General features: G+C 39.8%; 2 protein-coding genes across 2 annotated transcripts in view; both read right to left on the bottom strand.

Moving 5' to 3' along the window:
* Nucleotides 1–6,018, bottom strand: part of LOC109467594 (serine/threonine-protein kinase PAK 1-like) — a 43,524-nt gene extending 37,506 nt beyond the window's left edge. The window contains 1 exon segment of the mRNA XM_019765611.1: nt 5,821–6,018. The gene's annotated coding sequence lies outside the window, so the exon portion shown is untranslated.
* Nucleotides 6,019–12,995: 6,977 nt separating this feature from the next.
* On the bottom strand, nt 12,996–15,876 carry LOC109467584 (plasminogen-like). Its single transcript, XM_019765603.1, has 4 exons — nt 15,866–15,876; nt 15,305–15,312; nt 14,462–14,848; nt 12,996–13,258 (listed from the first exon to the last, which is right to left on the bottom strand). Exons 1-4 carry the CDS (start codon nt 15,874–15,876, stop codon nt 12,996–12,998), a joined length of 669 nt encoding a protein of 222 aa, XP_019621162.1.
* Nucleotides 15,877–16,137: the final 261 nt, after the last annotated feature.

The raw sequence follows: 16,137 nt of genomic DNA, 5'->3' as shown, positions 1-16,137 counted from the left end.
AAGTTTACCTGATGTTTATCTAGTACCTGACCTTTGGGGCTTTACCTGGTCTGATGGGGTCCTAACAGGGTGTTCTCTATTAGTAAAAGGCAAGTGGACAACAGGCTGTATATATCATACTTCAAAAGACACCGAGTGTTTAGTAGTGTTTTTTTTTTTTGCATATTACAGATAAGAAGCTAGTCATAAAACATCAACGTTGCTCAAAAATTGACATTTTTTTTTACCCCTACAAATTTTACCGCTAAATGAGACATGTTTAACAATTGTAATATTAACTGTTGCACTAAATGGTAAGAAGTTGCATAACTAAGAGTAAAAGAAACATCAAAACATGAATATTGAAAATTGTAAGACTTCTTCTAGTTCTAACACCACTGTCAGGATTTGAACAGGTAGGAGATTTTGTTAAATCTAGTATATACACATTGTATATTGTTCATATTTAGCGTATGTACTGGGTGGTAACCGTATTAAGGTCACTAAACATGTCCTGAGGGTATAAATGCATGACATTTTTTCACGAAGTCGTATGTCTACTTCTCTGTTTTTCACACATATTTGGGTAATTGTTTTTAATGGTTATATACAGTATACATACTTTAAATAGCTAGTGCATTTGCACTTTTGTGCATCCAAAATTGGAGCTGTGCACCTAATTTTTGACTGTACACTCGCACCTACACAGGTACTAAAGTACACCTAGATATTTGCTGCGATTACATGTATGTAAAGGTACTATTGTGCACTAGCATACAAATGTACATACATGTATGTCATAACATTTAAATCAAATGTCAGAAAAAAAAATTGCATTACTTTTGACAGATATAGAATTTCAGATTGAAGCTCTGAAGATAGGCAGTACTCAAAGTTTGTAACTACCTAAGGTTTTCTTGACATTCCACTAGTACATGTCAGTAGTACTTTATACAAATGTTGTACACTGGAACATCTAAAGTAATAACATAGGTGCACCAGTGTCCTATTCCCAAAAATGATTTTTTAAACAAGCATACCCTTACAAACATATAAACATGTGTAACAATTGTAGCATAGTACATTTGTACCACCCAGAAAAATGTCCCTGGGCACTACAATTACAGTGTACAACTATTCCTGTTGCATGTGATATTTTCTTGCCCTACCTGTTCCCAGGTATTCCCTGCCCCACCTTACCTTCTCCATGATGTCTGTACTACAGCAGAACAGGTACAGGTACTGTACGGCTCCGCTAACAGACAACTGTCCACTGTCCTGGGCACAGCGAGCGTGACTACTCACTTCCTGTGGGCACACTGGCTACTGGGAACAAACCATCCACTCACCCATACGGGGAGGGAGTGTTCAGACAATGCATGGTATCACTTCATACAAAAGAAATTAGAATTATGTTGTTCTCACAAATACAGAAATATAAGCCATAAAGACATTTGGATACATGCCTAAAATAGACAGAATTTTCTTTAACCAAAAATATAGTTTGTCAAGGAAGACCTGTAGCCCCCTAAACATTTTGGCCAATGGAATGTTCCAGAACAGATGGTGCATCACCTGAACTGCACCATTAAATAGAGCAAAACTCTTGTTACATGATGTGGTCCAGCTGGCTTAGGTACAACAAGGGATCCGTATACACTTTTTCTCCCATGCGTTGTTGGCAAGTTATCAAAATGTTACCTTCAATTAACAAAAAAATGTCCTGTAAATTATCCGTTGTTCTTGTTCTTGTCCTTCTTTGGAGTAAACTGCCTTTAGGCATAACATGAGACTAGACTGTAAGGTTTTATCAACTGACACAAACCTCTACTCCTTAACATACTTGAGGTGTGGCTCTCCTCAAATACAGAACCTCTTGACTCTTATGTCCTATAAGAAAAGATGTTCCAACCAAAGCTACTAGGTGCACATTTTCACCCCAGTCAAGTAAAGAAATAGGTGTAAAGTGCATTTCCTCAGGGCACAACAATAGTGCTTGCAAGGGATTCAAACCCAGAACCTTCAGATTCCAAGTCAACAACACTTTTCACAATTGACTCAGATCATGAGCAACACCCCTCTTGGGCTCAAGCACTGTTTCTGCCCTGCTATAGCCTTTTTAATGGATCCTATATTATACCAACATCGTAAAAACAGGAGTAACTGTTACTGTGTTAGTGACAAAACAAAATATCTTGGATGAGGAAAGATTTTGACATTGACCTTTACTAGCATTTCTTAAAGCACAATTTCATACTTCAAGTGTTTGAAATAGACCCAACACAATCTATGTGAGCAGTCCCTTTATGATATATAATAGCTAAATATCCTACGATACAAAACTGTCAGTGACATCACATTTTTGCCTCACAGATATTAATATGCTACAGGATAGGGTTGATTCAACTTACTACATGTACATTGTCAGACATTGTTTTACGTAATAATATGACCAAAAAAACTAGAAAATCAGTTTTACTGCAATGAAATCGCTTTGGGTCTGCCTTAACTTAAGCTTAACACAAGAGTTTTCAAGCAGTCATTATGTTTTATAAACTACTGGATGCCAAGGTCAACAAGAAGTTGCTACATGTATAAAGTGAAGCCCATTTTGTAAGCCTATACAAACAAACACAAGGACAAGTGCCAACTAGACACTTGACTGCCAAGGTTGTTAAAAAGCACCTCCTGTTGATGTATCCTGAACTGCAGAAAGTCCCTGATTAGAAATTTGCTAAGTCAAAAGGAAAATGTTTTCCTGATTTCATAGCTGAAATAATAGGGTTGGTAGGTAAGGTTCTTTTTGTGTCATTCAAGATTTCAGTTGAATTTATTCAACAAATATAGTTTAACAAAGTAAAACTGAAAATGTGATTGTGAATGCATAGGGCTGTCTTCAGGACCTAGTCTGTTTGCTTGTTTTACCTAATTTACAGAAAAAAAGTTGCTTCTGGAAATGCCTGAAATAGTGTTTCCAATGATTTGAAATTCAGATTCCAGTCAAAAAATATTATGGCCTTGCTTGTTCATATTCATAATTAGTTTATGTACATTGTAGATAAAGATCCTTGCAATACACTGTAGTGGGTTGGTCCACATTTATTTTTCTGTATCAAGGGTTATTGATTTATTAAACAACAAATACCACACTGGTAAGATAAGTCCAGAGGTGGCCACTTGAACTCTGGGCTCCTCTAGATAACCACAACTCAAACTCTACACTGATTCTAAGAAGAAATGAGGGTCTGCATGGGGGGAGGGGGTCCTTGCAATGCTTTATATTATAATATGGCAAATTCAGGAGGTCGACAATGCTTAGCAGTACTTGTAAATAAGCATTTACTTTGCTTTGTTGTATTCGTGCAGTGCCTAGCAAAACTAGTCTGCAGATCTTAGTTACACGATATTGAATAGAATTTTGGCAGTCTAGCATTCAACTACTAGTAGACAGTACAATGAGTTTTTCAATAATTAATAACAATGAATTTAGGAACAAATAACATGCTATGTGGAATTAAATTGTCAATTACGCTTAACAAAGAATTTCCTGACAACACTTAACGATGAATTTAAGTGTTAGGCTAATAAAGGTAACTGTGAATACATGCTGCCCACTACTAGTCTCTACACCTCAAAAAAGGCATGCAGACCCTCCCTAATACTGGGAAACTACATGTACTTTGAACTTAACAAACCTGTGACACAACAACACGCAGTCATGCAGTAGTACATTACACGTGGAACCTGCTCAACCATTTGTTTTACCATTAAGCATGATCAACATGCCGAAACAGTACAGTAGGCCCATGCTTTGCATATTCAGGTAAAATTGCATATTCTGATAAAATCAAAAATTATGTGGTGGTGGGTCCTTTGCCATATACTGACCAGTATAGTGGTATAAGACATACAGTATAGGGTAGCAAGAGTTCTACAACTTCTAAACAACCTGGGAAAAATAATTCCCAGATTTGTTGGTATAAAATTTTACATTACTAGTAATGTGATCATCAGCATACCCTGATATTGGAAATTGTTGACATTTTTCCCAAAAGAAAGGATAGGGAAGAAAATACACATATCATAATATTATATAGTATTTGCTCTCAAGTTCAAGAAGGCCAGATATTCAGTAGAACATTACGTAATACAAAATACAAAATGAACATAATCTCTGAGGAGTCTGATGTATTCAGATAGTATCCGCTATCTTTTATCACTGAAAACATCCAAATCCTCAGAGAATTTATCCAGATGCTTGATTTATCTTGTATGATGTATTTTGATCACAGTTTTAGATTGGGATCAGTCCTAACCCAAACCATAGAGTCCTGCGTTCTTTGTCTGGTCCATTTCTGCATACATACATAACATATGAGCCTGCATTGATTTTATCAAGTACTGCAGTGCAGATTAGAATAGGGACTCTCCATATGCACAAAGGCTCTGACTGAGAAATAACGACATTGACTGAGAAATAACGACAATGACTGAGAAATAACAACGACTGAGAAATAACGACAATGACTGAGAAATAACGACAATGACTGAGAAATAACGACAATTACTTTGACATAACAGCCTCATTATCTCACAGGCAAACTGGTCATTGTCATGCCCAAGTAATGAATTCTTTTCGCTTCCATGCAGAAATTATTACCGGTTAACTCAACCATGCATGGAGACCAAATCACGCCAAAACATAATAACAATGATTTCCACTTATAAGTTATATACGTCCATGTCATAGAAAAAAGGGGCTACCAACACTTGCTACATTAATATGAGGCAAAAAAACATATCATTATTTATAGAATGACATCATACCTCAATATATGTCCTTAGACTGTTTATGGCAATTAAATAACACAAAAAATGAAATGATATTCTCTTGAAAGACTGAAAAAAAACTGTATTATATCTGCTTTATAGATGTGTATATAAGTTACAAAATTATCACAGACAGAGCTCTAAATGGCCAATGTGTAATTTGTGAAATGTGGTGGTGTGTGACCTAGCTTGGAAAAAATGTTAATGAGTAACACGTTGCCACATATCGTATACAAGCTGTAAATACAAAACAAAAACAAACACCTTGTAACATTATCATGCAAAACCAGTGATACTGACTATTGCAATTTTAACAGGTAGTAGAACTGAATGGTTGAACCACTGTGTGCAATATGACATTATGAATAATCATGGTTCATTCTGCCCCCCTCACAGCAGCCACTGTAAAAACTCTGAATATTACACAGTTGTGTGTTAATTTGTCTGGGGCCTTAGGGCTAGACTATTACATAGAACGGTGTATACATATATTTTATCTAAAAACGTCAACCTCAATTTGCACATGACATATCTTGTCTTTGCTTTAATTCTAAAGTGAAACTAAAAATGTACCAACGTCGTGTTTTCAAAACGGGGTTTCGCTGTGTATTACGTGGAAGAAAACAGAGCCCTAACCCGTCTATTTATATCAATTTTGCTTATGAACTATAAATAGGTTCTGTGGGAAAGTCTCTGGTTACATGATATGAGATTTGAGCTGTCCTACGACACTGGCAAGTCAACTAAATTATGGTCGTGGCGCTAAGATGCAGACTTGCGAAAATAACACGAGAAGATAAGAAAGAAAGCGGTCAACATGGTAATGAGGAAGCCTGAGGTTTCCTAAACAAGTACGGAGGATTTGGATGTTACATAAACGGTACGATGAGGTTTCTGGTTGATTATATTCGCAGGCAAATATATGCATGATTGTTAGTATGATGTCATGTAGCAGACAGCCATACAGCGCCGTACGGCCGGCGGTAGGTCACCAACAGTTTCCTCACTTACCTCGCAAATCCACAGGAACAAGAAGCGATGAAAGATGACTAGAACAGTCTACTGGATCCCCGGGACGTTTCCTCAGCCGGGCCGGGCTGTCTCAGTGGCGGGGTTTCCGTGAAAGAGCTGACGACGTGCAGGAAAATTGTCGCTTCCTCCTGCCTACTTCCACCATTTCCCTACAACATGGCGGAAGTAGAATCGCGGATGGACACGCCTACAGAAAATAGTACCGGTCATGGTACTCAGCGTCAACAAAACCGTCTGATTCAATAAGATCAAGTTTCATGATTTATCATAATTATACAAATATAATATTGTATCTGTTTACAATTCATTCATTGAATCTAATGGCTAGTAGATCGATTTTATTTTCTCATATTCATCCGCCGCTGCCTTGTCACTGCAAATACCCATCATTCACCTGTACAGACGGGCCCATTCCTACAAAGGGAAATTTTGCACTTGACTTTTTTCGGTCAGGTGGTTCCTCGTCAAAAAAAAAGAGAAAATTTTCTATCCAATTTTTTTCTATCTGTTGGGGCCGTTCCACCTGTTCAAATAATACCGGGAATCTTGGTTGACATATTAAAGTCACGTGAAATACTTAGAGATTGAAACCATGGAGGTATAAAATTTGATTGAAACTGAGCAGCGTTGGCCATCAAGGACACTAAAAGCACACTCTTTTCATCTACAATTGATTCTAGCTAGACAGTACGCCCTGGTTTCACCGCAGCCAAGTTCCTTGGTTGTCCAAGGGCGGAGTACTATCTCCTTGGGTGGCAAAACTGTCCTGCTGCGCCACTAGTTGGCCTTCGGTGGTACTGCAGCCATGCTGACTTTGAATCACCGGATAAGACCTATTGCTTGTATTTGTTGATCAGGATTATTAACTACTACGTGTGTTGGAAACGTGTGACCAGTTGAAACATCATATACACGTAGTGTAAAACAAATTCTTGTTGTTTTACTTGTTGACAGGGATTTCTGTGTGCGTATGTTCACATATTCATTCAGACGCAATAGACGAAGGATACAAATACATTCTTAACACAGCAAATGTTTATTCTGTTTATTCGTGTTACAGGTAACGTTAGTAAGAACACTGAAAGCTACAAGTTTAGGGTTAAAACAGAATACAGCAGTAATTATAATCGAGCAAAAAGACAATTTTTTTAAAACTGCATTCATCATTAGGCCACACCAATTTAATTTGTTGGTTCTCGGATTCGCCTCTTCGTTTTTTTCTGATTTGCAAAAAAAAAAATTGATTCTGGTCCTGAATCAACTGAAAAATGCTCATGTTTTGCCCCCCAACAGTTGAGGAAAGTCCTTTTCTTCCTAGTTGTTACAGTTTTCCCATCTATCATTGCAGTGGTTTGATTAAAAGTTCAAAATTCAATGTTTAAATTTTAACCCAGCCTTTTGTGTTGACTTCATGGCTCATTTTGTAGCATTTAAGCCTATAATAGGATGCCTAGACCTTTTATTTTGTTTTGTTTTTATTTTTTATTTTTTTCGCCCTGTCGCTTCATACTTTTTCTGAAAAAATCCGAGAACCAGCAAATTAAATTGGTCTGGCCTTATATATCACTATCATTCATAATAACAAAACCAACGATCCTATATGAGAAGTACATTGTAATCTTGGTATAAGTGATTTCAGCCTGAATGTATACTCACAAAATGGACAGAAAATCATGACAACAGCTACAATCAAGTGGTCCTATCGTACGCTGTTAATACAAAGATTATTTCTGTTGTTTTAATCATAATCTCAGAATCCTATAATATATCTTCTGCTAAAATCATACTATCGTTTCCCAGGTATTTTTTTTATTTATTCATTTCGCACAAAAAACCATATACAAGGTGAACTAAATTAAATTAAAACAAGAAGCCATAGGTGACAATCCTCCGTGAAGTTTTATATATTTCAACAAAAACAATCCCAAGCGTCAACGCCAGACCTACTGTGCAGACATTATAATTAGGCAACGGTTAATACAATGAGGGCGCGTCACAAGCATAAAACATAAAAAGACCTAAATCCATTACTGCTCTCAGGGCGTGTAAAGATACTGTGCTTCAATTTCGAAGATCATTTTAATTACACACACAATCATTGCATTCACATAAAGATCGGACTATCAGGGTCTGCATGCATGGGGGGGGTCCTGGCAACGGTTAACGGTAAATTCAGCAGGGCCGATAACGCTTAACGGTAAATTTAGGACGGTCGGCAACGCTTAACGGTAAATTGACAGGCTTTTTTTCGAGCTGCACTGGATTTGGTATCTCGCTTTGTGAGAAAAGGTGATCACTGACAAAATTACGTATACCTTACATGTAATGAAGCATGCATGTGTTCCCTGTGTTTCCCACCTGCCCTGGTCCCCGAGTGCGTCCACAAATACCTGGATGTCCGAGTTGACTTCGGCCAGCTTGCATTTTTTCAGTCTGCCCAGTTTTACCGATGGATTTTGAGAATGCTCCCCCGGGAAATTTAGGATTTTTAAGCCTTCAAAAACGCAATTTCCCGCATTTTGAGAGGCAAATCATGGTTTGAGAGTGTTTGTCGGTCCTTGTGATGTTTTCATATTTTACTCGAGATTTTTGTTAATTTGCCTGTCAAGGTTGACGGATTCGTTAAAAAAATCCTGTAACTCTCCGCAAACTTCCGGAAATTGAAGGGTAAACTGGTTCTGGCTAGAGCCGAAGGGACCGAGGGCAGAAGCGCGAGTCGAGCGCCAAAGGCGCGAGCAATGTAGAGGGGTCCGGGCATTCTCCCCCGGGAAATTTTGTATTTTTAAACCTTCAATGACGCATTTTCCTGCACTTTGAAAGGCAAAATTAGGCGTAACGAAGAATTATTCATTAACGCTTAACGCTGAATTCAGGATGACAAATAACGTTTTACGTTGAATTAAAACGATCCATAACGCTTCACGAGGAATATACTGATAACGCTTAACGTTGAATTAGAGCGGGCCGGCAACGATTAACAGTAAATTAAAATAGTCCATAGCGGTTAACGAAAAAGGGCATGCAGACCCTCTATTAACGAAGACAGCCCCACCGTCTTACCGTGCCTGTTACTTATTAAGCGCGACTGGAACAGGCCAGTCGCGGCCAGCACCGCGAGTGTTACTGACGCCGGTCAGATACCCGGGATATCTGCTTAGAGAACCTCTGCTACCAGACAACTGCCTAAACCTACGGCCTATTCCACAGGATTGTAAAAGTAGGGATATACGTAGATTCTTGCTACTTGATAAACCTGATGAGTTTTCGTGTCTGGAGAATAAAGAATGATGTTATCCAAATTGTTCTCTTCGTCTATGTCACATACACATGTGCGTGGTCGTGTTTCCTTGAAAATGTCCATTAGCCTGAGCAAGTGATGGTTGGGGATAATGTCCAGATTAAACACGAAAGTATGTAATACACGTGGGGATCGATTCCGGTATAAACGCAGGGAAAAGATCCATCCACACATTAGTCTCTACCAGACACCTTGGGCTAGCCTGGGTGCCATCCGATTTGTAATTACGGCAACAAATCGAATGGCACCCATGCTAACCTTGGGCTGCTGTAAGATAGTAGCTAGAACTTTGCAACCTTGCTGTAAACCAGTGATTAGCCAGGAGTGTCACAATCCAGGCTATTGTTTACACTAGCACATGATAGAAAAAAAAATCGTGGCTGAACAATTTGGCTCCCCAGGAGATCATCTACCGAACAGAGAGCTGACGGCCTTCTTGATATTTGATATTGAATCCATCACTGCCGCGAGTTCGTGTGTTGCCTGTATCAAACAGGAAGATGGGGATGAGTTTGTAGGCTGTAGTGACTGTACAAGTTGGACTTGTCTTGAATGCACCGGTCTAGAGGAGTCGACAAAGTCGGTCTTAAGGAAAACAGAAGAGAAGGTCTTCTGTATCAATTGCCATCAGTGGGTAGAAGTTGGTAGGTACAGAATATTATAAATGCAAAGAAGTGAAAAGGAGACAATTTTATATAAGCTTATGAGAAAAAAACTACGGAAACTGCCAATATCCAGTAATGTTTTGGCAGGGAATTTTCAGCACTTTGTTTTCTCGAGCCACTCGCATAATTAACCCTGACGTCTGATTTACAAATGAAGGATACTTAAGGCATTGTGTCTAACAAACTTTCACTTTGCCAACACATTCCACGGGATTGGGTTTTGTGTGCGTGAAAAACGTGTGCGTGAAAATATACAAATTAGCTGATTCTGAAAACTTTTTGCTGTTCTAAGCCTAAAAGTTGTAAAAAAAAGTTTAAATTTGCGCGTGAAAGAATCTGTTTGAAATCAAGCTTCTACAAAGAAGAAAAGTTTCAAATTGTTACATTTTATAGTACAGAAAATTATACTAGTAACTTTTCCTTGTATTTCTGACAAATTCAAGTAATTTTCAAATGTTCGGGTTTCATGGAATACTAGTATATGCAAATCAACCTATTCCAAGGGAGCTAATATTTCAAACACAAATAGGTAACAGGTAACAGATGGAAAATTATACCACCGGACAACATTTTCTTGTCTGAGAATTTGGTACTGCATATTTTCTAAGTTACCTCACGCACAATTTTTTCACGCGCAGAAAACCCGTTCCCCATTCCACAACTTTTCCAGTCCTGTTTACAGTCACAGAAAAAAAATTAATGAAGGGTACAGACGTGCAGCTGACTTCTTCCTGTAGTCGACACAACCTCGACAGTCGCAGTGCTCATCAGTTTTGCCGCACCAGTTTCAAGGGGAGCAGCATGGGCCTGCACCGTCAGGGTCACATTCAGCAGGACTGCCGTCTTCTAAAGGAAACATTGCCAATCTTTGCGCCACTTCTTATACCCTGTTGGAAAAACATTTATGAAAGCAAGGATTTGATCCCCCCCCCCTTGAAGTATGTAGCGCTGAAGTGAACGTTTATACACCTCATCATTTAGCACGACGAATGTATGACATCATTTTGACGATTTGGGCGGTTAAATGCTGAAATATATAATTTGCATGTTACATATATATAGCCGGTGCCCATCCCTAAGTGTCTGTTTATACAAAGAGTTGACACATCTACCGAAAATAGTTTCACCAGATTGGTAGAACATAGAATATAGGGATTTTCTTGTAACACAACCAAAACTTTTCTCATGTTGCTTACGTTTCAGTGTATATCATCAGATATCTGATAGACACCGAAACGTAAGCAATGTTTTTTTTTTTTAGTTTGCTGACCATTTTGAGGGATGCACCCTATGACAACAATTAAGCTGAACCAGACCAACATTTTCTGCTTGGTGGTCACCATTCCCAAAGACTACGGGACGTAGAAATGCTAGTCTCTACCAGACTCCTTTGCAGGCTGAATAAATAGTAGAAATCGGCAAAGGGGGGAAATCATTGGCCAGAGGAGACACACCACACACACAACACAAACACACACACTGCACACACACACATGCATGCCACACACACACAAACACACATGCACACACACACACAAACCCATGCACACACACACACAAACACACATGCACACACACACACAAACACATGCACACACACACGCACACACACAAACACACACACACACAAACACACACACACACACACACATGCACACACACACACACACACAAACACACACACACACATGCACACACACACACATGCATGCACACACACACACAAACACACATGCACACACACACACAAACACACATGCACACACAAACACACACACACTCATGCACACACACACACACACACACATGCACACACACACACATGCATGCACACACACACACACACACACAACACACATGCACACACAACACAGAGTCACACACACACACAAACACACACACACACACACACATGCACACACACACACACACACACACACACACACACACACACACACACACACACAGAAACACCCCCAGACACAAGTTTAAAACACCTGTCAAAGTGAGCACCATAAACACACATGCACACACACACACAAATACAAACACACATGCACACACAAACACACACACGCACACACAAACACAAACACACATGCACACACACACACACACACACACATAGAAACACCCCCAGACACAAGTTTAAAACACCTGTCAAAGTGAGCACCATTTGTGTATATTCATGATATGATTCCTTTATTCTTTGTTCACGCAAACATCCCAACCATCCAAAGCAGCATTACATAGATGTTTCTCCGAAAGTGTAGAGAAACGGCAATGCGTTCATCTTGTGCTACTACGGGACATTATCAAAACTTACAATAATCAGCGGCACCCAAGCGTGCCAACATGAAATTCTCTATCTTCTAGTCTTGTACTGTTGTACATGAGAATTGTAACACATTAGTCTCTACCAGACACCTTGGGCTGCTGTATTAAAGATAGTAGAAATTGTGGCTGAACAATTTGGCTCCTCAGGAGGCCAGAAGCTGCAGTGTTTATTAACTTTACATCCGCTAGGGGTCGCGCCTAGACAAAGATGTTTCACCATCTCCCAAATACAGTATTACCGGTGCTGTACCTTAATTGTCTAATACTACAGTCTACTGATCAAGTGAAACACTCTTGGCTAACACCAACATGGTACAGAATATCATAAATGCAAATAAGTGAAAAGGAGTCAATTTCATTCAAACTTATGAGAAAAAAGTACGGAAACTGCTGATATCCAGCGATGTCTTGGCAGGGAATTTTCAGCACTAAATGTTTTCTCGACCACTCACATAGTTAACCCTGATGCCAGATTCACAAATGTAGGACAACTGTGGCAATGTGTCTTACAAACTTTCCAATAAACTAGAAAAGTAACATTTGCAAATGGATAATTTTACCTTCGCATATGGTATGCTCCGTTGATTCTTACTCAAACACATTTATATATATGATCAGACAGGAGTGTAAATTCCTCCTGCTATAAAATTGCAACATGATGTAACCCAACACTAGTTACCATGGTAATAGATACAACATTGGTCACTGTTTGGAGAAGAAGAAAAGAGGATGAAGAAACTGAGCAAAAACAATATGTTTTCCTTCGGTAAACTTAAATATAAAACAATGAAATTGATAAAGTACCAACGAAGATATGATTAACCAAAATTATGTTTTTATATATATTAGGTAAGTTAGATAATGCATGCCGGGTTGTTACAGTACTCCCAGCGTTTCTTAGGGTCTGTTGTGTAACACCACAGAGTGGCCCCGTCACTGTCTGGATTGCGGCAGTAGTTCTCGGCCACGTCAGGGTCAGTCCCCGGCCCTGACGTCCCCGGCCAGTAGTTGTGATGAAAGTGAGGAGTGTTGGAATCCCATCGCTGGCAGGTCCTCCCACTTTTAGTGACGGAGAGGTTGCCGCGGTAGTCAGACCCGTCAAACTTTCCTGGGCAGACTGGAGCAAGATCAACAATCCGTCAGGATTTATGCTTGGGGCCGTTAGCTTCAATTCACGGCAGTCTGACATTTTGTTGCTCAAAGAGCGTCCCCCCTCGTCCAGTCATTAAGAAACAGGTTTCAGGATCATTTTGCAACTTATACGAGTCGCAAGAACAGGCCATCCCCCCACAAACTGTCAAATGCCTTCTTCATATCGACAATATTATATATATATATAATACATATATATATATATATGTGTGTGTGTGTGTGTGTGTGTGTGTGTGTGTGTGTGTGTGTGTTCCTATGGCAAGAATAGAAGCAAACGAGAATAATAGCAAGAGTAAATAATAACCTTTTTCGACCACAGTCATGCCGCATGGGACTTTATCACGCGATTCTTCATCTGAACCAGCCGGATCTGAAGTACAGGGAAGATTGGAATGAGACATTTTCTGTCTTATATTGACAATTACTGCCATTTGACCATTTTTGTATTTTTGTGACCATTTCATACCTGACGCGTTTGAAATAGCCCCAAAAAACAAGATACGTGAGGAGTACCTTTATTTTTGAAACTTTGAAACTTTTATTTTCAATACAACATAGCAGACAAAAGTCTGAATTGCGTTAGTATTTACACACCATTGAGCTCGTTTTATATTATAACACACAAACTGTGGATAGTTACAGTTTTTGGGGGGAGGGCGTCGCTCATAAATAGCTGAAATTGCATTGGATGCCTTTAATTGAAGATATTTTACGCGCAATTTTTCACGCGCAAAAACCCCGTTCCCCATTCCACAACTTTTTTCCAGTTGTTCAGTACTGTTCACAGACACGGGGGAAAATAACAACCTAATGAAGGGTACAGACGTGTAGCTGACTTCTTGCTGTAGTCGACACAGTCCTGACAGTCGCAGTGCCAAGTAGTTTTGCCGCACCATTTCTCAGGGGAGCAGCATGGGTACACACCGCCAGGGTCACATTCAGCCGGACTGCCATCTTCTAAAGGAAACTCTGGGCCACATCGCCCATCATCGCGCCACTTCTTATACCCTGTTGAGGAATACCTTTATTCTGGGAGCACCGCTCATAATAAGCTAAAATTACATTGGATGCCTTTAAAATCAAACGACATTACATATAGTTTCAAAATGGAAGGTATAGATTGCTATAGAAATGAAGCCGTAAGTAGAAAGAACTTGTGGTGACATACCGTGCGTCAGCTGGCAGATGAATTTATTAGAGAAATCGCACCACATGCTATCCCATCCTTCCATCCACCCGGAGTAGTGTGCGCAACCTTCAGGCTGGTTCGGTACCCAGTTCCCCCAGTCGGCGGTGATGTTGTGTGGAGTCCCGTCTGCCCACTTCCACTCACCCTCACGGTGCTCATAGCTCAGTCCGAACCAGAAATATCCATACCCGGGCCCACCCAGGGCGTTCTTCAGCCTAAACAAGAAGGCGTCGAGCTGTTTGTTCTTCGGCATGGCCAGGAGCCCCCCGTCTGCTGCGCATTGCTCCCTGGCCTGGTCGTAGGTCTTGCTTTGGTTGTACACCTTGTAGAATGCACCATTATGCGCAATGTAGCCAGTAGGGCAACCTGAAGAAGCTATTATAATCCTTAAGTTAAAGGTTGTAGGTTTTGGTTTGGTTGCACACCTTGTAGAATATCATCATGCGCAACATAGTCAGTGGGACAGCCTAAAGATTTATTATTATCCTTCACTTTGCACTGAAGCTATGTGTTATCCGTGAGTCACTGTGCACTGAAGCTAGGTGTTACTGGTTCACTGTGCACTGAAGCTAGGTGTTACTGGTTCACTGTGCACTGAAGCTAGGTGATACTGGTTCACTGTGCACTGAAGCTAGGTGTTACTGGTTCACTGTGCACTGGAGCTAGGTGTTATTGGCTCACTGTGCACTGAACCTATGTGTTACTGATTCACTGTGCACTGAAGCTAGGTGCACGTGTTACCTGTTCACTGTGCACTGAATCTAGGCGATAGATTGCGGCCCCACGCGTAAAGTAATTGTCCAAAAAATAAAATGACGTTACCTTGTGAGCTAAAGGGGGTAAATGACTGTGTTGTTTCTGTTGTCCAGAAAGGGCCATTTGTAAAACTTGTAATTGGCTGTAATGGAAGACCGATTGAATGATGTTAGGTTGCTGTTTTACGTTTAAAAGTATCGATCATATGAGATTCCACAGAGACGGAAAACCTCCAAAGAACGAGGGTAGGAGACGAAATGTTACTTCATCACTAAAAAGCTTTAAACAATGAATAAAGAGACTCAATTAAGACAAACAAGAGGTTTATTAGCCGACGTTTCGGTGACCGTCAGTCTCTTTCTTCAGGGCAATTCTGTCACCAAAACGTCGCGGCTGAATAAACCTCTTAGTTGTGGAAAAAGAGTCTCTTTATTAAGTGACTAACCAAGCTGACAAAACTATTTCAGGGAGCTTTAAACCATGTTTAGAGTTAAATATTTAACGGCTAGTTGTAAAAAAAAACCGTTCGGTGTAATATAGCAGGAGCGCCGCGTGCCTGCCAAGCTCGTGCGTTACGACGAGGGACGGTTATACCGGCAAATACAGATAAAGATACAGAACGCTTACCATTTGGACATCCTGGGCATACTTGTAGAAAGATAAACCGGTGATAATTCCGCCGGCGGTTAATAACAACACGACAATAGCTGTTTTTAAAAAAGTCGTCAAGGCAGGATATCTGCGTCCTGGAAAATAACAACAATAACGTCAAACAGATGGAAATGAATTCCATTTGTCAATTCCTTTCTAAATTGAAATATTATTGATATACGGTCTTTACTGCGAAACAACGTTATGTTGACCACGCTTATGGTGACCACGCTTAATGATTTAGATAC

This window comes from Branchiostoma belcheri, unplaced genomic scaffold (assembly GCF_001625305.1).
Source record: "Branchiostoma belcheri isolate BF01 breed outbred unplaced genomic scaffold, Haploidv18h27 scaffold182, whole genome shotgun sequence".
Classification (NCBI taxonomy): domain Eukaryota; kingdom Metazoa; phylum Chordata; class Leptocardii; order Amphioxiformes; family Branchiostomatidae; genus Branchiostoma; species Branchiostoma belcheri.
This window is presented reverse-complemented; position numbering and strand designations above follow the sequence as displayed.

Bases quoted from the DNA above. Each gene is read 5' to 3' on its own strand.
- LOC109467584 (XM_019765603.1), bottom strand. The intron at 13,259-14,461 runs GTATGTCACCAC...ATCTTGCTCCAG, and splicing joins CATCTGCCAGCTGACGCACG to TCTGCCCAGGAAAGTTTGAC.